This window comes from Echiichthys vipera, assembly GCF_963691815.1.
Source record: "Echiichthys vipera genome assembly, chromosome: 15".
Taxonomy (NCBI): domain Eukaryota; kingdom Metazoa; phylum Chordata; class Actinopteri; order Perciformes; family Trachinidae; genus Echiichthys; species Echiichthys vipera.
In genome coordinates this window covers 28,370,668-28,396,013 of record NC_139840.1, presented here as the reverse complement: position 1 = coordinate 28,396,013, position 25,346 = coordinate 28,370,668, and the positions used below count along the sequence as shown (strand labels likewise).

Genomic DNA, 25,346 nt, shown 5'->3' with positions numbered 1-25,346 from the left:
TTCACCATGTGGCTACAGCCGAATATATCAGTGACACATACCTTATGGACATATCGCAGTACAACCAAATACAGCTAAATGTCCCAGCTGTTCTCTTGGGTAAGTCCATGGAGGAGACAGCACGGCAAGCCTACACAGATCTTATGGTCAAAAGCCATCATGACTTTAGGGTCAGTTCCTGTGGCTTAGTGGTCCAGCCCGCTGAGGCTCACCTTGGATCAGCACCAGATGGTGTGATGACATGTACATGTCATCACACCAACATGTTGTGGTAAAGATCTGGTTGAAATAAAGTGTCCCTTCAAATACTGTGATGGGCTTCAGGGAAGCACAGATGACAAGCACCTTTGCCTTGACAGTTCATTTATTCTAAAGACTTCACACCAATACTATTACCAAACCCAACTCCTCATGTTTGTTGTGACCCAGGCTACTGTGATTTTGTGTTATGGACATGAAATGAGAGAGGTTTCTGCTGGAGACTTTACCAAAGGCCCAACATATCAACAGTGTTACCTGAGCTGCTAACAGGAAAACATGAGCCTTCCTTACAGCCAGGAGAGCAGGTTTCTGAAAGATGATTAACTGAGTGAAATGTGACGTCAATTTCCATTCTGGCTGCACACAAATAAAAAGGAGGTCAGCAAATTGTTTGTGTAAAAAATGTATTTCTTGATTGATGACATTTCATATACATGACAATAAATCTGTAATTTCAAGTCAATGACTTATTTGGAAAATGTTCATTTAGGAACAACACATTTGCAGAGGTTAGTTAGTGCAGCACACACAGTCACTACTTCATCTAGCATACCAACCTGAGACACTGGGATTACTCTTCCACCGTCCTATCACTCGCTCTATATGCATCCTAACAGGGGCCGGTTGTCTGGATGTGTCAACTTTCTGTGCAGAGTTGTTTTTCCCCTAAGCAGCTAGTTCATCACATACTAAAAATCCCCCTATCATTTATTTATGTCCATTGTCAATTTTATGTGTAGAACACGTCTGATTTGCTGTATTTGATATTTGTGTGTAATTGTTAAAAAAAAGATATCTGAATTTTTTTGGAGTACAGGTTTAAGTGGGCTATATTTTGATGCTATTAATTCTGTTGTTTTACTTGAGTAAAAGTTGTAAATACTTATTCCATCACTGACTGTCAGAATCAGCTTTATAGCTAAGTAGGTGTTCAGGTATAAGCCTTGGTGTTTTGGTTCATAATAATACATACAAATATAAAATAAAAATAAAAGCTAGTACTGAAAGAGTCAAGAAACAATCAAAAACAATATGAAAGAGCTGTACAGTGATGTACAGGAACAGGCAAAAGTGACTGAAATTTACCAGAAACATGATGATGAAAACAATATCACCTTCTGTAGCTTACCCAAGTATAGTTTTAAATGAAAAAAAAGAGAATATTCTTTTTCGAGTATATTCCTTCTCCGCCTGTATCCGGCCGACAGGGGGCGATGTGTAGAAAATCCCCCCCATGTGCTTTCGCCGTCTCTTCCGGTGCTAACGGAACCAGGTCATTTCCTTTCCCGTGCCGTCAGCGGGCTACAGCGTGTCCCTACCAACATGGCTCTCTATAATTTCAAGAAGATTATGGTGGTTCCCACCGCAAAGGTACGTTGCATTCCTTCTCTTTAGCCGGTTAAAAGTGTGCCGTCGTGTCCGTCTCCGCGTTGAGCCGTGAGAGGCCGTGGAGGGTTTAAAAACACGGTGGGAAGGGAAACACGTGCTGCGCTGGTGGAACGAGACAGCAGAAGGTTTCCACAAGTATGGCCGCGTACTTTCTGGACTTATGACGTGTATCAGAAAAGCAAAGGAGATAAATAGATGGAACTGCCAAGTGTTGGGGATGAGGCTCTCTTGTCCAGTGGATGACACGGTTGACAGAGTCTCGGACAGGCCGAACTCCAGGTTCGCGACCCTGTCCGGCTGCATGCTACACACTAAGCATCACACATGAAACCAAGCTAAACTCGGGCGTCTTCTCACCTGTTACTCCTACAGCGCCTGGCCATTTAAATACCGTGAGCTGCAGTCACAAAAGTTCGTTTCTGTCGAGAGAAATAGCTGCTATTTGTAGTGATTGTATGCCCAACTGACAATAAGACATGGTGCTACAAGTTCTATACTTAAGCCGTCATCGAGTATATTTTTAACTGACAGGTTTGATAATGAAGTTTGGCAGGACTCTAGGGAAACCGTTTACAAGATAAGATTCTGCTCCGTGCAAATATAGGAAACAGCATTTTCTTGGATCCATGTGAAGTAACGGTTCCGGTCCACGCTGCTGTATAGAGCAGGGGTCGACCCATATGGGTTTTCCATCAGCTTTAGCCGATGACCCATACGGACTGCCGATTGTCTTGAGCCGATATTTGAAGCTGATTCTACCTTTGCTCCCTCAATTTAAATCATAAAAATGACACCATGATGATGATGATAAATGTTACGAGTCTCAATTTATTTAAAAAAAGTGACATTTATTGAATAAGGCGTTTCCATCAACACAGAGCTGCCAGCGAACGCAGAAGCCCACATCAGCCGATACTGATCCACCTAAAAAATATATATATATCAGCTGGGGGCCAGTGAATGTTCTCATTTGTCCAGGTCATTGTTATTCTCCTGCTGGTTAAATACCTGGATCTCCACACCAGTTAATTGGACCAGTCCCAGCCTGGTCAGATGAGTACATGGACTGATGAAGCCTCTTGGCTGAGAGGTGAAACGTCGTCCTAGACAAATAACCAAGTCCAGTTGCTTTTGACTGAAACTGCTTTAGGTACTTATATCAGCTGATACTACCGGCCGATCACTAGTATAGATATGAAAATCAGGAGAATACATTTCTCAACGGCCTAAAGTAACATTTACCCAATGCAAAAGGAGAGTAAAGAGCAAAGACGTAACAGATGATTAAAGGTTACACAAACCTTTTTGGAGGAAAGAAATGTGTGGTTGATCTGGTTTCTGTTGAAGTCCCTTCCCTCCACTAAAACCTTCCATACTGTTCCCTTCTCGGCAGGATTTCATTGACATCACTTTATCCAAAACCCAAAGGAAAACCCCCACAGTTGTACACAAGCATTACCAGATCCACCGCATCCGTCATTTTTACATGCGGAAGGTGAAGTTCACCCAGCAGAGCTACCATGACCGCCTCACGCAGATCCTCACCGACTTCCCCAAGCTTGACGTAAGTCAAGGTGCTCCGGAAAATGTCTTGTGTACTTTAAACAAACCATATATTCCCTTTTCCTGATTTCTATGATCAGTTTGTGAAATTTGATAATGTGTCATTCTCCTTCAGGACATCCATCCATTCTACGCTGATCTGATGAACGTGCTGTATGACAAAGACCATTATAAGCTGGCCCTGGGACAGATCAACATCGCAAAGAATCTGATCGATAAGTCAGTGTGTGTGTGTGTGTGTGTGTGTGTGTGTGTGTGTGTGTGTGTGTGTGTGTGTGTGTGTGTGTGTGTGTGTGTGTGTGTGTGTGTGTGTGTGTGTGTGTGTGTGTGTGTGTGTGTGTGTGTGTGTGTGTGTGTGTGTGTGTGTGTGTGTGTGTGTGTGTGTGTGTGTGTGTGTGTGTGTGTGTGTGTGTGTGTGTGTGTGTGTGTGTGTGTGTGTGTGTGTGTGTGTGTGTGTGTGTGTGCGCGCGCATACTGCCATAACAAAAGTTAAAAAAAAGTCCAAAGCACACCAATTAGGATGATTTATTTTTTTCCAACAACCTGCACACAGAGCTGGTTTAAGAATAGGGCTCCGTTCACACAGCAGGTCTTTATGCACAGTTCTGATTTATCGCTCAAATCTGATTTGTTTGTCTGTTCACATTACGTCTTTAAATCACGCCAGTCAACAGTGTTTACAGAAGCGACCATGGCAACAGCAACTGGGATTGTAGGACTTTATGGCTTAATGATAAAAACAGATTGGTTATGATCCGAGCTTGCACCGACACTGAGGTCTTAAGCTTCCCTCTCCCTCCACCGGCCGCCTGCTTCACTGCTGTCTTCCATGTTTGTTTTCGATTCTGTTCCTGGCTCCTGCCTGTGGCACACTTTTTTTTTTATTAATCAACTTTATTCGTCATTCATTTACAAAACAGTGCAGCGTGGGTCAGAATGACAGCAAAGTCTCAATAAATGGGCCCTGGCTGTTCAGATTGCTGTCGCATTTAAAAAAATCGTATATGTATCTGATTCAGTAGCACATTTCAAAGTGACAGTACAGAGAAGGTATTGACTGTAGTTGGAGTTCGGAATGAGTTTAATTTTTTAATGAAGCATATTGAATATCAAAAATTAACATTTGGAGTAAATTATAATGTACAGTTCTGTTTGTGTGATATGACCGGTCCTGGAAATTATGTTATGGGTCTTTGGAAAGTCAGGGAAAAGTTTTGAAATTTTGTCCCCAAAAATGTGTGAGCTCAGATGACTGTGACTGGATAAAGGCTGGTCCTACCGCCTGAGAAGTAAAGCCAGAAAAATTTGAATTGAGGGGTCTGTTAATATCCACACAAATACACATGAAACCAGATTTAATCCATACTCATAATTCTAACAGAGAAGGAAAGAACAGCATTGTGAGATCACCCAGAAATGGATAAAAGACAGGTGTGTAACAGCTTTTTTTTAACCCTCCAGTGTCGCCAAAGACTATGTGCGTCTTATGAAGTATGGAGATTCTCTGTACCGGTGTAAGCAGCTGAAGAGAGCCGCTCTCGGCCGTATGTGCACCATCCTGAAACGGCAGAAGTCCAGTCTGGAGTATCTGGAACAAGGTGACACAGATTCTCTTACAGAGGCCTATTTACTTTTTGTTGGCTTCAGCTTGATTACATTTATTGTATTCTTCACTCTGCCTTTTTTTAAAGTTTGTTTTCCTGTTTAAATACTTTCTTCTCAGTTTATACATGTGTGATAATAACAATCTCCCCATCGCCCTCCTTCTACAGTGCGTCAGCATCTGTCCCGTCTGCCGAGCATCGACCCCAACACGAGGACCCTGCTTCTGTGCGGTTACCCCAATGTCGGCAAGTCCAGTTTCATCAACAAGGTAAACTGCTTGAAATACGTTGTCTGCACAATCCAGTCTCATGCATGTCATTGGGTTCAGGGTGTGTCACCTGGACCTCTTTGCAGTCAAGTTAACATGGTGTGGATGGTTTTCTTTGTTAGGTGACCAGAGCAGATGTGGACGTCCAGCCCTACGCTTTCACCACCAAGTCTCTGTTTGTGGGTCACATGGACTACAGATACCTCCGCTGGCAGGTAAGACGCTGCAGCTCCAGCTGTTTCACATCACTCATGGTTTATTTCTGCTTTCAAATACATGTTTTCTAATTGCAGCCGTTTGAACATGAACTGTAGAAGCAAGTATTTGGACAGTGACGGACAAAACAGTCTCAAATCTCTTTAGATATAGGCTGTTTACATCCAAGGTCCTGTTGTCTTTGGTTATACTAAATACTAAAATAATCACGTATTATTGTTTCATAATATGAGGAACTAGGGTTGAATAGGACATGTTCAAATATTCCAACTGGCCACCATCAGCCCAGCAACCAGCATTGCCAATATATTCACTCAGGTCAGGGTTCTTAAAAGTGCTGGAAATCTTTGAAAACATTTTTTATAATAGTTACGTTTATATTACTGTTGAATACCCGGTATAAGGCGGATCTCCCTCGCTGAAATGCCCCCAATTTGAATGTGATCCGCCTCTAAAGGGTGTCTGACCGAGCAGGAAAAAGCCGGGTTGAGGATTGGATTTAACTGTAAGCCGGATGTGACATAGGTAGTTCTCGATGCCACAACAGGAAACATTTTTAAAAACCGGCGAAGTAGAGCCAAAACAGTACAAAAGTGGCCAAACATGCAGCTTTCAAGTTTGAGTCTGTGTGTAGCAGCGTGACCAATAGGGAAGTCAGGATTCTTATGCGGAGGCAAATACAGGAAATTCTCTGATAGCGACGAATACCCTAGTTCAGAGCTGAGCACAGTCGACCTAGATGCTCAGAAGGGCTCACATCTAAATATCTAAGTGCTGCATTATTTGACACTTTGGTATCGTGTTACATGATTCTAAAACATTTGAAGAACATTTATAGGTCAGAAAAGATGGAAAAGCAGAATAGGTCCTCTCTAAAGAAATCAAACCTAAAACAGACATTTCTGTATTATGCCACACTTCCATCCTTTACCCTGCTCATTCTAATTGTGTGTGCCTCTCTTTCTCTTTCTCTCTCTCTCTCTTTCTCGCTTTCTCTCTCTTTCTCTCTCTCTTTCTCTCCCCATCTTTCTCTCTCTCTCTCCTCTCTGTAGGTGGTGGACACCCCTGGTATCCTGGACCACCCGCTGGAGGACAGGAACACCATCGAGATGCAGGCCATCACGGCTCTGGCTCACCTGCGAGCGGCGGTTCTTTACGTCATGGATGTATCAGAGCAGTGTGGCCACAACCTGCAGGAACAGCTGGAGCTCTTCAACAACATCCGACCCCTGTTTGCCAACAAGGTCAGACTTCTGTAATGTCCCAGATGTTTTGCTCAGCAGCCATTTTCCAGGGAATTATGACTGACATTTAAAATCTTACACCAGACTGCAGGAAATGCTTTGTCATATATTTCCACACTTCTTCCCTGCATGGAATTAACCACTGCTGACTGACAGAGCCCTGCATTTGAATCTAGTGAGGGAATGTCCCCACACACACTCACATGGATTTCTGAGCCAAGCACCAAATCCAAGTGTTTTTACAAGTGGGTCATATGATCAGTCACCACTGTTTTAACTCACTATTTGATAGATAGGAACTTAAGACAGTTAGGTCGATGAAAATCTTACTGATTACAACTTTAATTTGTTCAGATGACATAACTCACCATTGTTTCGGTTAGTGGATTGCATATTTAGCAGGTCTCTAAGGATAAACTAAAGATAGAAAAGCATTGGTTTGACTGAAGTCGTGTTGGTGTCTCTCTCTGCAGCCTCTCATCATTGTGGCCAACAAATGTGACGTGAAGAAGATCAGTGAACTGTCTGAGGAGAACCAGGTGGGTGATTTACAGTGAAGACACAGTTGATGAGGATCTGCCTCAGATGGCTCAAAGGCTTTACCACAAAATGAGCCGAACGAGATGAACTAGAATTAAACTTCTAATATCTTGCAGGGCTGCTTCTAAACACTAAGAACCAACTTGTTTATTTTATTAAAGTCTGAATGTTAAACTTAACAAGTGTTAATGCTCTGTATTTTGACTGTTGTGTTTTTTGCTGTCAGAAAATCTTTACAGAACTCTCTAATGAGGGAATCCCTGTGATTGAGACCAGCACCCTGACAGAAGAAGGAGTCATACAAGTTAAAACTGAGGTGAGCAGCAGCAAACTTCAGGCTCGCTCTCGAGCTCTGTAGAAACACCATATTGTACTGTTCCTGTGAGGGAGGACGTTGTGGTTCATAGCTCTTGTGTTTTGTCAGGCCTGCGACCGGCTCCTTGCCCATCGTGTTGAGACCAAGATGAAGGGCAAGAAGGTCCACGATGTCCTCAACCGGCTCCACCTGGCCATGCCCGCCAAGAGAGACGAGAAGGTAAAGCCGGTCTAACAGCCCTGACACTCCAAGCCGACAGTCAAAGTTGGGTCAGTGAGCGTCTGTCTCGCTTGTGCACAGTAAACATCTAACAACATGGAAGTTATGTTGTTCATGTGCTCACTATCGTCTTTAATCCGTCCTGTCGGTCTTCTGGTTTCCCTTTTTGAATGACAAATACAGACTACCGCTGGTTTGGAGAGTGATTTCCTCTCACATGGGCGCAGAAAGTACACGCTAGTTGGCTGTCTGCTGGAATCTTTATTGTGTCTAGTCACTTCTAGTTCTTTGAAGTTGGTTTGGTGGGTTTGGGCTCTAACAGAAGTTGGCAAATGACATCCTCTCATTTTAGCTAAAAAAAAAAAAAAAAGCATTAGCTGTTTAATAATATTAAGCCTGTCATTTCCAGGAGAGGCCTCCGTTCATCCCAGAAGGAGCCATGATGCGCAAGAAGGTGATGGAGGTGGACGCTCCCAAGCGCAAACTGGTACGTGCGATGTTAGCAGCAGTCTATACGGTCCAAGAACAGGGCTTTCATTAAAATGAGCTGTGGAACATCTCACAGAGATTTTATTGTTCGTCTTGCAGGAGAGAGATCTGGAGATGGAGCTTGGCGATGACTACACTCTGGACCTGCAGAGTAAGAAGGCTTCTAATGTTTTCGACTGTGACTGTGTAAATCCTTACATCTGAAATGCTGACGTTGTGTTTGTTGTTTTGAAGAATACTGGGATCTGATGAATGAAGATGAGAAGAACGATAAGATCCCTGAGGTGTGGGAGGGCCACAACATTGCAGATTACATTGATCCTGAAATCATGATGGTGAGTCTCTACAGAGTTGAGTGGAAAACTCCCTTTTGGTCCAGATTGTAATTAAAACAAACTCCAGCTGTCGACATTGTCAGAATGTTTTTGGGTGCATGTGTAGTTTCCAGAGACAGATCCCCTTTTAAATTATATCTATTAATGTATTCATCTATCTTCATATGTATTATGTGATACCTTTACTCTTCGTCTTATTTAGTGATTGAGGGTCTTAGACTGCTCTCACATTGTTGCATTTGATCTGATACATAATGGCCCTCATTTATCAATCTTGCGTGAAAACGGGCGCAGATCTGAGTGCAGAATTAGTCGTATGACAGGACACACGTGTGATTTATGAAACATTTGTATCGGACCAATCTCAGCGTACCAATGAGCGGGCCTTGATAAATGCGGCGGCTGATTTCGATCGTCATTAACATGTTACGCCCTTAAATATTCCTGGCGGCATTCTGACATCCGAGATGGAGCAAAATAAAGATGTGCTTTTTGGCAGTCTTAAGAGTGGAAGAAAAGGGGCCCATAAAAACGCTGTATGGAAAAGAATAACGGAGGCAGTCAACCAGAAGCAGTGCTCCACTGTGACCCGTGTGTTTGTGCGCACTGTTGAATCTGCGCTCCTGCTCCGGGTTTGCCAGCGGGGTTATTAGGTATTCCGTAAGAGAATACCTTTGTCACCTAGAAGAACCATACCAAAATGTTAATCATCTGATACCTTGTTTGATTTAATGCAATTTATCAAGGGTAGCCACTTACCGAGGAGATGACTTTGGCTCTGCAGTGCGCCTTCCTGCAGCCGCGTGCCAACACATTCATTCACTTATCTTCAACCGGTTGTCCCTGTTGGGGTTGCGGGGGACTGGAGCTGAGCTGTTTTGAAATATAAAAGAATAGTGTGTCCCCCCTGGCCGCCACGTTTAAAAGCGCCAGCTTGGCATCACAAATCACCTGTACATTTATCGAGTTGTAGTTTTTTCGATTGCTGAATGCGTAATCATTCATGGATGCTGCCTTCATATGAGTACAATCAATTGCTCCAACCACAATTTTTATTTTTTTTATTCGTTTTAAGAATCCGTTTTGATCTGTTAATATGTGACTGCTTATGCTTAATGACAGCTGAGGTTTGTTAATTATTTTCAGCCAGATTTTGCTGTGCTGCATCGCAAATACACAGGCTCAAATTTGCGTACACGACCTCAGACAAGACGTGAGATTTGATCGTAGCTCTTGCTCACGTCCAAATTGATAAATGCCGAACTTGCGTGGAAATGGTCGTACGCACGTTTTTCTGCCGTACGTTCGTTTGATAAATGAGGGCCAATAAGGAAAAATCTTGTCAGACTTTTACTCCGCCTCATTTCCTCTGACCAAGAAGGGCATGTATGTGACGTTGGGGGGAGGGAGATGCGTCCAACTGGCTGACGTTTACCTCCGAGGAGAAGCGAGGGCCAGAGGCTAGCTGTCACTTAAGAGGCCACGGCCATAATTATTCATAAACATTAACCTCTAATAAAATAAAAACTGGCCTGGTCCAAAGAAAACTCACCCCCTCAGTGTTGTCACGGAGATATGACCTAAACAGGTCCCAGGCCTTAAACAGGTTTAATGATGCTGTGAAAACGGCCTGTTTTACATGGGGGTCAATGAGAAACTGCTCTATTATGAATCCTGCCCCTAGTGGACACTTGGAGGACTGACATTTTTGGCACTTCCTTATTGGATTAACCAGGCTTGCATGTTACGCAGCACGTCATAATTTGGGAAAGTTGGCCTGCGGCAAAAACAATGGCGACCACTGCAAGGAGGGCAAACTTTGACACAATCACTTGTCTTCTCAGGGTTGTAGCTAAAGAGATTTTCAGGAGACTACTTTCTGTTTTTATAAACTTGATTAGTAATTTATTTTTAAATTAAGTTTTTGGAAGGAAGGTTGTTGGAGGCCTGTGTTCCCTGGCCCGATTATGTTTCCCAAACTCCAAACTGGACGAGGGAACTAAAATGTCCTCACTGATCATAACGATGCACAAAAATTAAAATGAATATAATGGATTATAGATAAACATAAGAAGAAGAATATAACTAAATTAGAATTTTAGACTTGTACGTTGTACGCAAAGATGTTCAAGCATTTGGGGCTTTTTGTCACACCACGGTCACTTGCCCTTCCTCTTGTGTCACCGGTCTGACGTTCCCCCCCGATCCATGATTGTTTGTTTGTTTAACATGGGGGTCAATGAGAAACTGCTCTGTTATGAAACCTGCCCCTAGTGGACACTCCCGGATTGGATCAAACAGGAAGTCCCTTGGCTTGGTCAGGTTCTCTGAGCATTACGTGGTTAAATAAAGATGGGATTTAACTAAAGGCATCTAGATTCTTTGTTCTTCTGGAGGAACAAATGAGAAATATACTGTAAAGACTTAATTTTTCATTCTTCTAAATGTTGGGAGGTCTGGATTTGTTGTTTCTCAGAAACTGGAGCTGCTGGAGAAGGAGGAGGAGCTGAAGGAGCAAGCCGGGGAGTACGACTCAGACGATGAGAGCGATGACGAAGAGATGCAGGAGATCCGCGTTCTGGCCAAACAGATCCGCGAGAAGAGGCAGCTCATGGTCGCCAAGTCCAAAGAGAAGGATGTTCACGGGCCTCGCATGCCCCGGACCACCACCAAGGTGAGGACACCATAAATTTAACACCCTGCTGCCAACAAAGAGCTTCAGCCATCCAATATATAGTAAATGTATTCTATAGTTATCTACATGGAGGTATCAGCTCATTATATTGACACACATTAAAACCTTAGCACGTCAGCGCTTATATTAATAATGTTTTCTGACATTTAAAGTGAAACAGTTAGAACTAGTTAAATTAAATGTATTTGAAAACCCTGACACTATTCTGAGCAAAACCAGAGAAATAATCTATGACATTTTGACACTTGAGGATGTCACCTGGCGGAGATTTCCATCCCATAATGCCTTCATGTTATATGTTTTTCAAGTAGGTGTCCCCATTTGCATTGAACCCCTTACCCCAGCAGTGGAAGGCAAACAAAGGGAAGGAACCCAGTTTGTTGAGTGTGTTGCTCGTAGAGGTGGACGTCCAATTATACAGCAAATCGAAGAAGACAATCAACTTTTATCATCTCACTGTAATCATCCGGTCTCAGCTGCATATAGAAATAGTTGTTTGCTCTGTAAAATGAATAACTGAATAAATCTAGCTGCTCTTCTAAAGGAGGAGTGGAATCAACAAAAGAGAGAATAGGATCTCAAGTTTTGTTCAAATTGTCAGAGCAGGGAAAATGTCCCCAGTAGTTTGCTGGTAGAGAACCTACTCTGAAGTAGGAGCTACAAAAGTCCCTCAAAGACTACGATTATTTCTAGTTTGTGCCGTGCGGACACAATAAAAAAGGGTTTGTTAGAACTGTGACATAAAATTACAATTGATTAACATTCAGCTCTAACCATTACTTTGTAACGCTGTTTCTGTGTGCAGGTTGAAAGAAAGAAGCTAGAGAAGGAGATGGGTGACCTCGGTCTGGACATGACTGACAAGGACCATGTAAGTTCTTCCTTTAGATCAAAACCGTGACTCTTTTCTGATTAAATTAGTCATGTGGACTATATCATAATGTTATGGGCAAACATTCTGTTTGCAGAAAGTGTAGAACTTTAAGGACTCAATGAATGAAGTCCTTCATCAAATGAGGACCCCTGCTGATGCAGGCTTCCCAGCCCCTTTTCACGTCAAGTACCCCTACATTGGAACATATTAGGACACAGACCCCTGTGATATCATTTAGGGCGCGCTCACACTATCCTCCCGGACCGAGACCCGGACTTTAGGGTACTTGTCCCCCCTCCCTCTCCCCCCCCAGCCCCAGCCCCGTTTGTACTCACACTACCAGGGCCTCGGCCAATACTTCTTGCTGTCCATACGCCATCACGCCGTAACACGTCACACGCATTGATCGCGTGTGTGTGGCTTTGTTTACAAATCTTTCCACAGACGTCGGAGTTTTTGTGCGTCTTGTCGACTGTTTTTGAATATTTTCATCCGACCAAATCTGCAGTAAACACTCCACCTCCGCACCACACCAACGTGAACCTTTCACGCCATTGTTGTTGTTGTTAAATGTCCGCGCATGGTCCGTCCTTCTATTTACATGTCCGAACAGGCGGACATAACGCTACTGCCGTAGGGCTCGTGCTCGTGCTCGTACACGTGCGCACGCTCGTGCTCGTACATGTGCAAACGGCTCCGCTAAAGCCCACCTCTTTCAAGCGGGCCGTGGCGGCCCAGCTGGCCCCAGTTGAGCGCGGAGCGGGTGCGCTCACACTACTTAAAGGTACTAGACTTTAGCTGAAAAAACGGTTTTGGCCGCGGCCAAAAGGATAGTGTGAGCACGCTCTTAATGAGATTTTGCTTCAGGGACCTCCATTTGAAAAGATTTGGGTGTAAGTCATGATGTCATAATTCTACAGTTGAAGCGACAAGGAAGTGGAACCTTTAATCAAAATAATCACTCTCGGCACTTACTCACATTTGGCTCACTTTGATAGTCAATGTAAAATATAGCCCATTATTCTGGGGACCCCCTGGAACTCAAGGACCCCTGGTTGACAACCACTGTGCTCCAGAAAAAGTTTTCTGCACACAGAAGCAGTGCTTCCTAAGTATCTTCCTCTTGTGCTTTCAGAGCCACTTTGCACAACAGGCCCGGCGGTCCCGAAGCATCACTAAGAAACGTAAGCGGGAAGCATCAGCCCCTCCGACCTCCAAAACCCGCAGCCAGAGTGCCTCCCGTCCTCCAAGGGACCAGTCTGGTTTACGTGATCCAAAGGTATGTGATGGTGTCTATACGTAGCTTTTATTTACTAAATTTACTTAATTAACTTAGTCTTTTGGTTTATGAAAAGAGGGTTTCTGCGGAACTTGTTCCTATCAGGGATTGTTTGTCAGTGCTTTCATACTTCAATAGAAGATTAGCCCAAAAACTGTTTCATACTAATATAAGGCGTTACTGTGGATAGACTATAGATTTAGTTTCTTAGCCAGCTCACTGTATGTAAATAATCTACTGGAGGAAGATTGTCCTTTTTTGTTTCCAGTTAAATATTTGTTTCTGTTTTATTTCCTCATTTGTCCTCAAAGTTAGTCTTTTTAATCCTAAATATTATTGGCTAATAATAAATATTGCCCAAGGAGGCAAGACATGCCTTTACCTCAAAGAACCAGAAGGTTTAAAATGTTATTGTAATGTTTTCACATAAAAAAATACAGCTTTTGTGTAAAATATGTTCACACAGACAGACAGAAAAACTGTCCACGGTGCATTATATAAATCCCTGGTTCTGAATGTTAATTCAAGAGAACTCATGCCAGTGTATTTGATTGTTCTACAGATGGCAAAGAAGGCAAAGAAGATGATGAAGAATTCCCAGAAAGACATGAACCGCGAAGGCAAGAAGGGAGAGGCAGACAGACACGTGTTTGACCTCAAACCCAAACATCTCTTTGCCGGCAAGAGGAAGTCCGGCACCAACGATTACAGATAAAACAGCTTTCCCTGGACTGTTAACACCGGGACAGTCTTCTGGGAAAGAAAGGATTCTATGTTTGTGTCTTCTTTCAATACATTTTCCTCAGCAGTGGAAAAATTTAAATGAAATATTTTTCCTTTTTAAGCAAGGAAACTCCAGTCATTTAATGTTTGTGACTTAACTATAAAGCTGCTGGGGAAATACACCAACCAATTGAAAAAATTAGTAATGAATTATGATAAATGTCATTTATTCGTCAGCTTTCAAGCGTTAGCTCACAAGAGTAAAGCTGTGAACATGGAACTATATGGAGAAGCCGAGACTCAGAAGCCAGTTGTGTGATTATTTTGTTGCTGCGGATGCCAAACTTGCACCCTGATCAACAAAAACGTCAAATATTATTTCGATGTTAAAGCGATTTGTGTATGATTTCATAAGTGTTTCCCTTGGTGATAGCAGTTAAGTGAACTTTTCCGCCTTATAGCTTGTATGTGGCTCAGGAAATGCTGGGTTCACTTTGGATAAAGTGGTGATGATGATTCTTCATTTACAAATCTCCCTTTAAGAAATATTGATTAACAAGGGAGGAGCTTAATAAATGTCCACCTGAACTAAACTGCAGTCTGTCAGCTTGTCTTACACAGATCCCTCTACATGATTAACATCTGTACATGCTGTCAAAGGCAACTCTAAGTCAGCACGAAATGTATAAGTAAGAAGCCTCTACAACAATCTAATTACACTTTTTTTTAAAGGCTTATTGGATATGTCCACTTGATCTATATTTACATGTAGAACTGTTATATTGCCTTTTCTTAAAAAAAATGTATTTCCTAAATTTAAAGCATTAAGTGTTTTTAATATGCCGAATTTACAGGTAGGTCTACATGTAATTGAATGAATTGTTTTCAGTGCTGGTGTGAGGTAACGTCCACGGAAACGAGAAACGGAACCGTTTTGAGTACAGTTTCGCCTGAGTTTTGGCTTTTATTGTGAAAACACCCGGGCCGGAATTGGCTACGTTATCTTTTCTCGCGCAGCGGAGCGTCAACTGTCAACAGTCTGGGCTGAAACCCTGCGCCGCTCTTTCACACACACCGAAGAACATGTTAGAAATGGGAGACATTTCCACAATATCCCGGAATAAAGCGCTTTTTTTGTAGACTTAAGGGTAAGTTGTGTTCCATGTTTGGTAAGGTTATCTCATCGTTAGCCTATGAGCATGTTTTGTAGCATCAGCTAATGGGGATAACGGTAGCTGCTTAACTGTTAGCATAACGCTATATTGAGCATCACCCCGTAACAATTATCTCGGTGTTGAACGGACAGCCAGTGTCCATTCCTATTGTTACAAGTAGGTATTATCCACCAAATGTACCGCAACGTAATGTAGCCTACATGTTGTTTTGCCATTGCCCTCAGACAGCAGGAGGAACCAACTACAGCTAAGGTGTCTGACAGCTGAACACGGCACTTTCTTTCTTCAGTAGAAAGAGTGTTTGACGGATGACAGAAACAGTCATGGCTTTATATGTTCAGGCTGGCTGGTGATTGAAAACACCACCTGACTCATGTCCAGAGACCTTCTTTTGTCAACTCAAGGGCAAAGATTAGTGACAGCTGGAGCCGTGCTTATGTTGTCATTACTGTGACATGAGCATCCACCCTGACTCCGTCCGCTTCAGCTCTGTGTGTCATTGTATGGCCATTGAAGAAATCAAAATGAGCATGGGTGCAGATCCAATTCCCTCCCGATAAAAAAACGGATTTATTCAAAATTGAACAAATGTATTTTCAGACTTCACATTCTTCACGTTTTAGATTCCCATCTAAACAGAAATGGAACAAATGTTTGACAGATCGATTTCTGACTCCACATCCATCTCTGCTCTCCTCCACTACAACACCAATGAACGGTAGTTTCTTACACAGACACTGATGATCAGCGGGCTTTAAAAAAGGCTTCATCTGTTCATGTTCATCCATATCTGTTAATCATGCATAAAGTAGTACCATACACTGGGAGAAAAGGGAGATGGTGATTCGGGGTAGGTAGACATAACAAGCCTGAGACCCTTAACATTTTGATTTACTAAGAGTAACAGTTTAAGTGTCATTCCGGTGCAAAATCATCCTATTGTCGTTTTCAGCACTTACACTCATTAAATAATACATGGAGAAAGTTTTTTCATGTAACAACTATCAATGGAGAAATCCTGGAGAGTTGCTAACAGCTGGACGTGGCTAACAGTGATTAGCTCGGGGCAGTACGGTGAAGGCATTCAAACGTCTTTTTTAACCACTTATACTGCTGAAAATAACAGCAAACCTCTGCAGCAGCATGAGAAGAGTCCCTACACAGAAAACAAAGCACCAACAACGTAGTTAGTGAACCCAGAGTATATTAAGAGTGTTTAAACACTTACCCACTGGCCCCTGTACCAGCTCCTCTCATAGTAAAGTCCATTCAAGTGGATTACCAAAGTCAATCCCAAAGGAAGGAGCACCCGTTGGCATTTTAGGACAGATAAACAAGAAAGGTAAGCACAGTAAATGATTCCATGTGCAGTACTTTTTGAATGATATGGCCTCTACGAAGTAATGATTTATGGTGGCATGGTATGAGTTGCATATGTCTGATTATAGTTAGGAGTGGGCATGATATTAAAGATCAGCTTTCTTATCTATCATCGTAATAGTGTGGGATGTTTTATATTATGAATCATGATAAGCAGTTAAGTTTCCCACATTTAACACAGCACAGAAAATACTAAGTTGCCGTTCTCCCTGAATGATTTCTGAAATACAATGAATGATGATGAATCGTTAAATTGGAAATAATGTAAATTAACAATTTAAAAGTAACTAGCAGCATCTATCTAAATATGAGGATTTGCAGCTTTTGTTTATTGGCTATCATTCATAAATTGAATGTGGTCTAGACAACATCAGCTGGTTAATATGTTGGCTGATTAGTCAGCTGATTAATGCTACTTTGAGATCATTTTTATCAGCTGACTAGAAAAACTATTGTATGGGCTTCCCCAGCCCCCACTCAAGAATAAAACATTTGTCATTTGGAAAATGGTTGTGTAATGATAACTGTAAAGCTTTTTGTGGGAGGTCACCACGGCAAGACAGTGTTTAAAATATATTTTTCCTTTGCATTTGATTTTTTCCAATTCTTGATGTACGACTTCTCGACTTCAGTTTCTCAATAGTCGGGGTCTCCGTTGTCATATTTTGTGCTTCATAAAGCTCCACACATTTTGAATGGGAGACAGGTGTGGTCTGCAGCAGGCCAGTCTAGTACCTGCACTCTTTTACTACAAAGCCACGCTGTTGGAACACGTGCAAAATGTGTCCTGTCACTGTCTTGCTGAAATAATTAGGGATGTCCCTGAAAAAGACATTGCTTAGATGGAAGCATATGTTGCTCCGAAACCTTAATGGGGCCTTCACAGATGTGCAAGCTACCCATGATGTTATGGGATCTAACGCACCACCATACATCACAGATGCTGGCTTTAAATTTAGCTCTGATAACAATCTGGATTGTCCCTTTCCTCTTTGGTCTGGAGGACATGACGTCCATGATTTCAAAAACAATTTAAAATGTGGACTCATCAGACCACAGCACACTTTTCCACTTTGGGTCAGTCCATCTCAGATGAGCTGGGGCCCAGAGAAGCAGCAGAGTTTCTGGGTGTTGTTGATATATGGCTTTACCTTTGCATAGTAGAGTTTTAACTGCACTTGTAGATGTAGTGAGGAACTGAGTTAACTGAAAATAGTTTTCTGACGTGTTCCTGAGCCGACGTTGTTCTTAAACTGTTGGACTATTTGCTCACACAGTTGTTCTCAAAGTGGTGAACCTCGCCCCATCCTTGCTTGTGAACGACTGAGCCTTTGAGGATGCTCCTTCTATACCCAATCATGGCACTCACCTGTTTCCAATGAACACCGTCACCTTCGGAAAGTTCCAAACAGGTGTTTTTGAGCATTGTTTCCCCTGTCCCAGCTTTTCTGGAATATGTTGAAGGCGTCAAATTCAAAATGAGTGAATATTGGCAAAATCAACAAAGTTTATCAGTTTGAACATTAAATATCTTGTCTTTGCAGTGTATTAAATTGAATATACTATATATATGTATATATTTTACACAAGGTCCCAACTTCATTGGAATTGGGGTTTTAGATCAAACGATTCATATTAATTAAACAAATAAATAATTAAATAAGTAAAAGAATAATGAAAGATATTAATTAGTTGCTTCCATACTTAAAGGAGCTGTACTCAATATATAAAAAGTGGGCTGGGCTTACCTCCACATGGCTCTGCGCCTGGGAAGAGCGTGCAGAGGGAAGGACATGAGGCGGATTACAGAGTGCCATCGCTCTGATAGCGCTCTGTAATCTGTTCATAATTTGGTCATAAACAGCAGAGTCTCTTGCCGTTCCTTGAATTTGTCTGATGGTTTTGGTGTCAGTTGGACAGAAGTTCCAGATTTTGTTGTCTCTCCAGTTAGACATTTTTGTTTCTGTAATTGTGTAAATCGCTCTTCTTTTTCCCCTGTTGGAGGTTTGTTTGCTCAGCCGTTAGCCGATGCATGATAGCAACGTCATCAAGATGCCCCATTCAACTCTGAGAATAGAGCGAAGAATGAGCGGCTGTGTTCACACGAGCCCACTCAGCAATGCTCCGGTCTTTGTATAATGGAATTGTATGCTCACACATACAGCCCTACAGGTTAATGTCTGATTTCTGGTCTAATGTTCTAAGGTTTGCAGTGCATGTGTGAAAGGTTCAACAGAGAGAGAGTAACTTTGTTCTCTGCTAAGGAAGCTTATATTCCACTGTATCTTTAAAAGGAAAATATTTGTTTTCTGATTTTTTAACGTTCTGAATGTTGAGTTCAGCTCCTTTAAGGTGCTTATCTTTTGATTTGATTATTGGTTGGTCAAAACAAGTTATTTGAAGATGGTATTATAATGGCCTCTACGAACTTATGATGGCTGTGACTAAAGTGATAAATCAGTTGATTGAAATTATATTCAGATTTGAATAAGTTTTTATTGCTTTCATTACCTTACAGTCCAATGTGATAAACATAATGTTGACTTGATGAAGTGATTTTGTTGCCCCATAGCTGAACGTTATAGCTTTCTCCAGCTGGAAGAAAAGGTTCTGATATTTTGGTGATGTTCTAGTAATCCCTCATGTTTTACCTGAAGGTACTCACTGTGGGTGTGTTGAGGCTGTACGTAGGGACGGGCCATATGGCAAAAATAACATATCAATATATTTTTTACAGTAAAATCACGATTTTATCACGTTTTTTTTTACATTCATTTTTAATTATTTTGCAATTGTCTGAACAGTGCAACCAAAGTATTTCCCTATGTAAAAGCATAGCCCTAAAAGAGAGAAAATATAACAGAGCAATTAGGCCAAAGAACCTTTCTGAACAGATTTGAATCAGTTTGTGCAATTTTGCAAACTTCTGTGTCAAATACAATGGACATTTAACAAACAGCTGACTAAAGATTCCTGTTTTCTTTGCTGGCTGCGGTGTGACTGGACTCCTCACCGTTTCACTCTCAGCACACTACCGGGTTTTTATTTTATTCCTGTAGCGTGTGTTGAAAGTGTATCGATGGACAGAGAACATCTGATCATGAAGTTTATTTTATATATTATCTAAACAAGACATTTCACTACAAACCCAAAACCTAAATAAATGTGTTGTTGAAGCTAAACAGGCCAGATAAGGTATATTTAGAAGAAGCTCAGAGGAAATGAATCTCACTGCTGTGTGTGTGTGTGTGTGTGTGTGTGTGTGTGTGTGTGTGTGTGTGTGTGTGTGTGTGTGTGTGTGTGTGTGTGTGTGTGTGTGTGTGTGTGTGTGTGTGTGTGTGTGTGTGTGTGTGTGTGTGTGTGTGTGTGTGTGTGTGTGTGTGTGTGTGTGTGTGTGTGTGTGTGTGTGTGTGTGGCAGTTCTTAGCAGACGGCGACCTCTGTGAAGTCGCACTCGGAGCTTGCTCCATGTTGAACATAAGTTCTAATCCTTCACGATCTCGTCATATCCCCCACCCCTAACTGTATGCTCATTCCCTCATTCAGTCATTACATACAAGAAAGCCAAACAACCCCTGCCAAGTGCAGCAGTTGTCTTATTTTTTCCACTGAGTGTAGTCGTTGAGTGAGGGAATCACACCTAGATGATTTCCACCAGGATTCGCTCTCTTGACCCTTTGGTCACCTTCTTTCTTGTGATTTTGTACTTTCAGACTGTGGTTTCATCAGGTTTGGAAGGAGGGATGCCGGTGGAGAGTGGGAGCAGTGCTGCCGCCCGCCAGGCCAAGCAGAAGAGGAAGTCTCACAGCCTGTCCATCCGCAGGACCAACAGCACCGAGCAGGAGCGCTCCGGCATGCAGAGAGACATGCTGGAGGGACAGGTGACAATTGTTTACACATTAAAAATACACAGAAACAGGAAAAAGTACAGAGAAAGTAAATGGGTTTCTAGGTTACCTCTAGAATCACCAGCTGCTCCTCTGGAAGTGTCACAGATGTCCTGTCTGTCATCATCAGCTTGCTGTCCTGCTGTTTCTGTGTGTAAGCACTCTTGTTGTTGAGCCTAAGCCAATTAGGTTTTGATGCACCTATTTAGAGGGCATATAACGTTTTCTATTGTTGCCGGCTTAAGCATGCCACAATTAGAGCATTATTTCTGTAAGGTTATTTTAACTCAGTAAAACAGATGGATTCAGAACAGGATTAGGCATTTGCGCTCAGAACAGTGGTGCTGATTGCTGGTTCTCAACTGAAACTAAGGAACTGAATCTCTCTTGGGATTAGTGTTGCATGGTATACCAATACTCAGGGCTGAAAGTAGTTTTTATTTCTTCCTGGTACTATCATATTGACCAATAGTGCACATAGCACGTCATGCTCGTCGCTAGCTTGTGAAAACATCTGGGGCTGTAGTCCAGAAGTCAGAGTCCTCTTCAGACGGGATTCAGGGGATTCTCCCCCAAGAAATGTTTGAAATTACGCGGATCAACATGCAATTGTGACGTAGTTTGAGAAGGACATGGTCACATGTGACTCCCGTCTGGGCTGTTTAACGTTATGTTAAGGATAGGAAAGGTCAGCATAGACCCCAGCAGTAGAATGAGACATGAGAACAGCCTACAGCCTCAGAAACACTGACATGCACCGACCTGATGTCAAGTGGACCGGGCTGAATCCACTGCAGGTCTCCTGAAACTGTGCTCCGACAGACGTTTTCTCTCCTGACTGGTATTTGGGTTTAACCAGTGACCCCTTAACTGGACACTTTCAGCTGAATGAGTCTGTGGTTGCCATAGTGACGGCAGATGTTGGTTAATAACAGAAGAGAATGGTAGCTGTCCTCGTGAATGCCTCTATGTTTAGTTTTTGATGACAATGTTAAACATGACGTTACTTACATGATCAGTCGTTATAGTTTGGTTTGAGTAAATGTGTGAGTTCTTCCAAATCATTTTCTAAATTAATAATTTGTCTTTGAAACCTTCCTGTGTACACACATGTGCGTAGAAGTTTATTAACCACTTTAAGTTTGATTCTGAAGTTATCAAGTCAGTCTGCTTTAAGTTAGATTCTGAAGTGATCAAGTCAGTCTGCTTTAAGTCTGATTCTGAAGTTATCAATTCAGTCTGCTTTAAGTTGGATTCTGAAGTTATCAAGTCAGTCTGCTCTAAGTTTGATTCTGGAGTTATCTCTTGTCAGTGTGGACACGTGCTATAATGTTGCATCTGTGGCTGCTGGTAATGCAGCAACATTAAAGTCTACTGTACTAGGCTATTTCCATCATCATGATGGGTTTTTTCGGGGTTTTTTGACGGTACAGAGGTCCAGGGCTACAGCCACGATTGCCCAGGTCTGGCACGCACACACCGAAAACTACACTTAATTATTTTGTATAGTCTACTTATCAAGCATTCACCAGGACTTATAATCACTTAAGTACTTTTTATCACACTGTTAGTGTTAAAGTCTCAGACTTTGCAACAAACATCTGTCTGCTAAAACACTTTGATTACCAGCTGCCCACGTTGGCACAGGACAGTTAAGCAATACGTGCGCTATCTTGCTCCTTGTCTGACGAGTGAAACGCTGCACTGAAGGTTCAGACACAATCTCAGAAAAACGAGTAGCCGTAAGGACCAGTCACTTCGGCGGGAGGCTCCCTTTTCATGCAGGTGGGAGAAACTAACACTGGGTGGAAGAAGATGTCCATCAGCAATTTTTTGCGTGCTCGGGGGGTCCCAGGAGAAGCTATTTCTTCAATGGAAGACCAAAAGGTGAGTAAAAGGGAAATATATGTTGTTTTTGTGGCCGGAGAGGCACGTTTGTTCGTTAATAAGACTCGGTAACGTGTCGCCCAACCCTATTAGCTAGCTTAACTGCAAGCTTAGGGTGTGCATGTAGTCGTCGTGTATAGGTTAGTGAGTAAGAGTACAAGGCCACAGGAATCTTGGTCAAATAGCCAGCTATCCTACTGTACTGTACTTGTCTACGGCTGACTGTGGTCCGCGATACCCCGCCTCTCGGGACTGTTTACCTTAAGTTTTACCGCATGGGAGCCAAACCATAACCATTTTACCTCACCCAACACTGATATATTATTCAGCTTGGCTGTCGAAAGCAGACGTACACACTGTCTAAGGATAATAACGTTCATTCAGGTGCAAGATTTTACCCTCACATCTATCACCTGCTAACACATTATCTTAGAGACAGTAGAGATCCGTAGCGTTTCATATGATGTGTTAGTTGGCTAATGTCTTCATTGTGTAGCCAATTATAATGCATTTATTTTTTGCATTCAGACCAAAACGACATAATGGCATGGTCACGTTTATGTAGCAATAACAGACTCTCCCCTGCGTGTAGCTTATCTTTCGAAGCTACACCTGTTAGCCAACATAAACAAACGGACATGAACCACGAAAACACAAAATCCTATGACTGTACAGATGTTTGGCACTTATGTACTTTACTTAACTGCAAACACGTTTAAGATCTAGAGACAGAGTAGTGATCTGTAATGTTTGCTTTGGTGCGGTCTGTTTCTTCTTTCTGTGTAGTCGACTACAGCGTCCGTCACTCATATTTCTTAGCCACTACTACCTTCTACTGACGGAAAATGGTATAGCACTAGTTATCTCAGGAGATTGCAGGGGAGTTTTCCAAATACTAGAAATGTGACAGAAATCCATTTCAATAAGAATAAACTATACCTAAAAAATAATGATAATCTAAATACTTACAAATGTATTGCCCTCCTTACATTCAAATAACCTAAATTGTTCAGACTCCATGTTCCACTGTCATGTTTTCAGGTGTTTTGTTATTACAACACCAGAAAGTATTTCCTTGTTGCTATAAGCAAGTCTGGAGTTTGGCTTTAGTATAGCTGTATGCATGTCTTCTTAAAAATAAACCCTTGCCTTAATTCTACACCATGTTTATGGATGAAATTTGAGGTATTCCGTGATACTACAGAACATTAGTTTAATCAATGTTTATAAAATGTTACTTCTTCCTTCACATTTGTATTAAGTTCTTCAGTTCACTGTTGATCTAATGTTGAAGAAGCTCCCTATCCATGTGTTAAAAGTCATGGGGTAAATAAGGTTTAAAATACTGTTTTTAAAGAATGTAACAAAATAAGAAAGATATTATTCAGTTGGATTTAAAAACAATAGTGAAAGAAGTGTGTGAAAGATGACAAAACAAAAAGGAGGCATCATGTTTGCTTAAACCCAAAATGCATTACTTTATTATAGGGATGTCCGATAATATCGGCCCACCGATATTATCGGCCGATATTGAGTTAAAAATGTAATATCGGGAATTATCGGTACAGGGTTTTTACATCCGATGTTAATTCTGTAGGCTTCAGCATTTCCGAGTGTACCTGAATGCAACACGGGCCGTTAACAGGCGCGTGCTTGATGACGTATAACAACAACAACACGCTTCACTCGTAGGTTGCTAGCCGTGGCTAACAAGCTTCAGCTCTCCCGGTGCATGAGATGTCCGTGGTTTGGAAGTATTTCCAAGTGTCATCTACTAACAGTGAATGTGCGCTTTGCAATGACTGCAAGGCGTTAGTTATGAGAGGAGGAAACAAGGAGTCTTCCTTTAATACATCTAATTTGATCACCCACCTCAAGAAGATTCATGGGGAGTGATAAGCTACATCTGTGCAGCAAAGTGATGGAAAGAAGCAACAGCCGACACCGAGAAAAAAAACTTTTTCTATCGTTCAAGATGCCGGATTCACCAAACGTGTGGAGTTCCTGGAGCCACGTTATGTCTGTATAACGCCCAGTCGCAAGTATTTCTCAGACCAGTGTTTACCCGAATTGCACAGCCCTGTTTACTGTCACGTCGAGAAGGTAATTTCTGGTGCTGTATCCGTTAGATCCAATACAGGTTAGCATGTTGAGCTTAACTGCTAATTTATTGATTGTATTATTTGCCAAGTTACGGCCGGTTACTCAGTCTGGAAAAAGAAAACTAAGTTTGTTTACTACTCTGGACTGAAGCTATGCATCTTCCTTGTTGTGATGTTGTCTGTAGTGTTGTTTGAGGCAAAATATTCTCTCTAAAAACACAAACAAATAAATGAATGGCATTTTTTTCAATAACTTATTTTGTACAGACTGTTTACATTTGAAAAGCCGTGTTGCATTTATGTATGCATCCAGTGGGGCATCACAATAGAATTAGGCATAATGTGTTAATTCCATAATAGGTGATATGTGATGAATTTTGGTGTAAAAAGGCTGCATGCATCGGTATCGGGTGATATCGGTATCGGAAATTAAGGGTTGGACAATATCGGATATCGGATATCGGCAGAAAAGCCAATATCGAGCATCCCTAGTCTCCAGCCTTGGGTCTAGCAGAGTCGCATCATCCATTAGCACGATGATGTTGCTGTCACATTTCTAGTATTTGAAAAATCCCCTGCGATCTCCTGAGATAACTAGTGCTATACCATTTTCCGTCAGTGGAAGGTAGTAGTGGCTAAGAAATATGAGTGACGGACGCTGTAGTCGACTACACAGAAAGAAGAAATGAGCCCAGTAGACAACAGCGGTACCAGCAGCGACACGGACCGCATCAAAGCAAGCATTACAGATCACTACTCTGTCTCTAGATCTTAAAATGTGTTTGCAGTTAAGTAAAGGACATAAGCACCACACATCTGTACGGTCACAGGATTTTGTGTTTTCTTGTTTCATGTCCGTTTGTTTATGTTGGCAAACGGATGTAGCTTCGGCAGCTAAGC

The 25,346-nt window shown here is 42.0% G+C and overlaps 2 protein-coding genes across 4 annotated transcripts in view; both read left to right on the top strand.

Annotated features, from left to right (window-relative positions):
• The first annotated feature begins 1,548 nt into the window (after positions 1 to 1,548).
• gtpbp4 (GTP binding protein 4) lies at positions 1,549 to 14,609 on the top strand. Its single transcript, XM_083928178.1, has 17 exons — positions 1,549 to 1,632; positions 3,044 to 3,214; positions 3,329 to 3,432; positions 4,675 to 4,811; positions 4,986 to 5,086; positions 5,209 to 5,301; positions 6,355 to 6,546; positions 7,020 to 7,085; positions 7,313 to 7,402; positions 7,511 to 7,621; positions 8,031 to 8,108; positions 8,210 to 8,261; positions 8,345 to 8,445; positions 10,922 to 11,119; positions 11,946 to 12,011; positions 13,150 to 13,293; positions 13,856 to 14,609. Exons 1-17 carry the CDS (start codon positions 1,585 to 1,587, stop codon positions 14,006 to 14,008), a joined length of 1,905 nt encoding a protein of 634 aa, XP_083784304.1. The 5' UTR covers positions 1,549 to 1,584; the 3' UTR covers positions 14,009 to 14,609.
• A 428-nt stretch (positions 14,610 to 15,037) lies between these two features.
• LOC310957685 (WD repeat-containing protein 37) overlaps positions 15,038 to 25,346 on the top strand; it is a 58,407-nt gene continuing 48,098 nt past the window's right edge. Inside the window, exons 1-3 of one of the 3 annotated variants that reach the window (XM_083928373.1) lie at positions 15,063 to 15,164; positions 16,439 to 16,533; positions 20,284 to 20,451. In XM_083928373.1, coding sequence (XP_083784499.1) covers positions 20,314 to 20,451 — 138 coding nt within the window. In that variant the 5' untranslated portion in view covers positions 15,063 to 15,164; positions 16,439 to 16,533; positions 20,284 to 20,313. Of the gene's footprint in view, positions 15,165 to 16,406; positions 16,534 to 20,283; positions 20,452 to 25,346 lie in introns of those variants that run through there. The other 2 variants (XM_083928371.1, XM_083928372.1) reach the window with 2 other exon arrangements.

Excerpts from the sequence above, each read along its gene's own strand:
- gtpbp4 (XM_083928178.1), top strand. The coding sequence starts at position 1,585 with ATGGCTCTCTATAATTTCAAGAAGATTATGGTGGTTCCCACCGCAAAG. Across the intron at positions 3,215-3,328 it reads CCGACTTCCCCAAGCTTGAC|GACATCCATCCATTCTACGC; the intron begins GTAAGTCAAGGT and ends ATTCTCCTTCAG. Across the intron at positions 7,622-8,030 it reads CCGCCAAGAGAGACGAGAAG|GAGAGGCCTCCGTTCATCCC; the intron begins GTAAAGCCGGTC and ends TGTCATTTCCAG.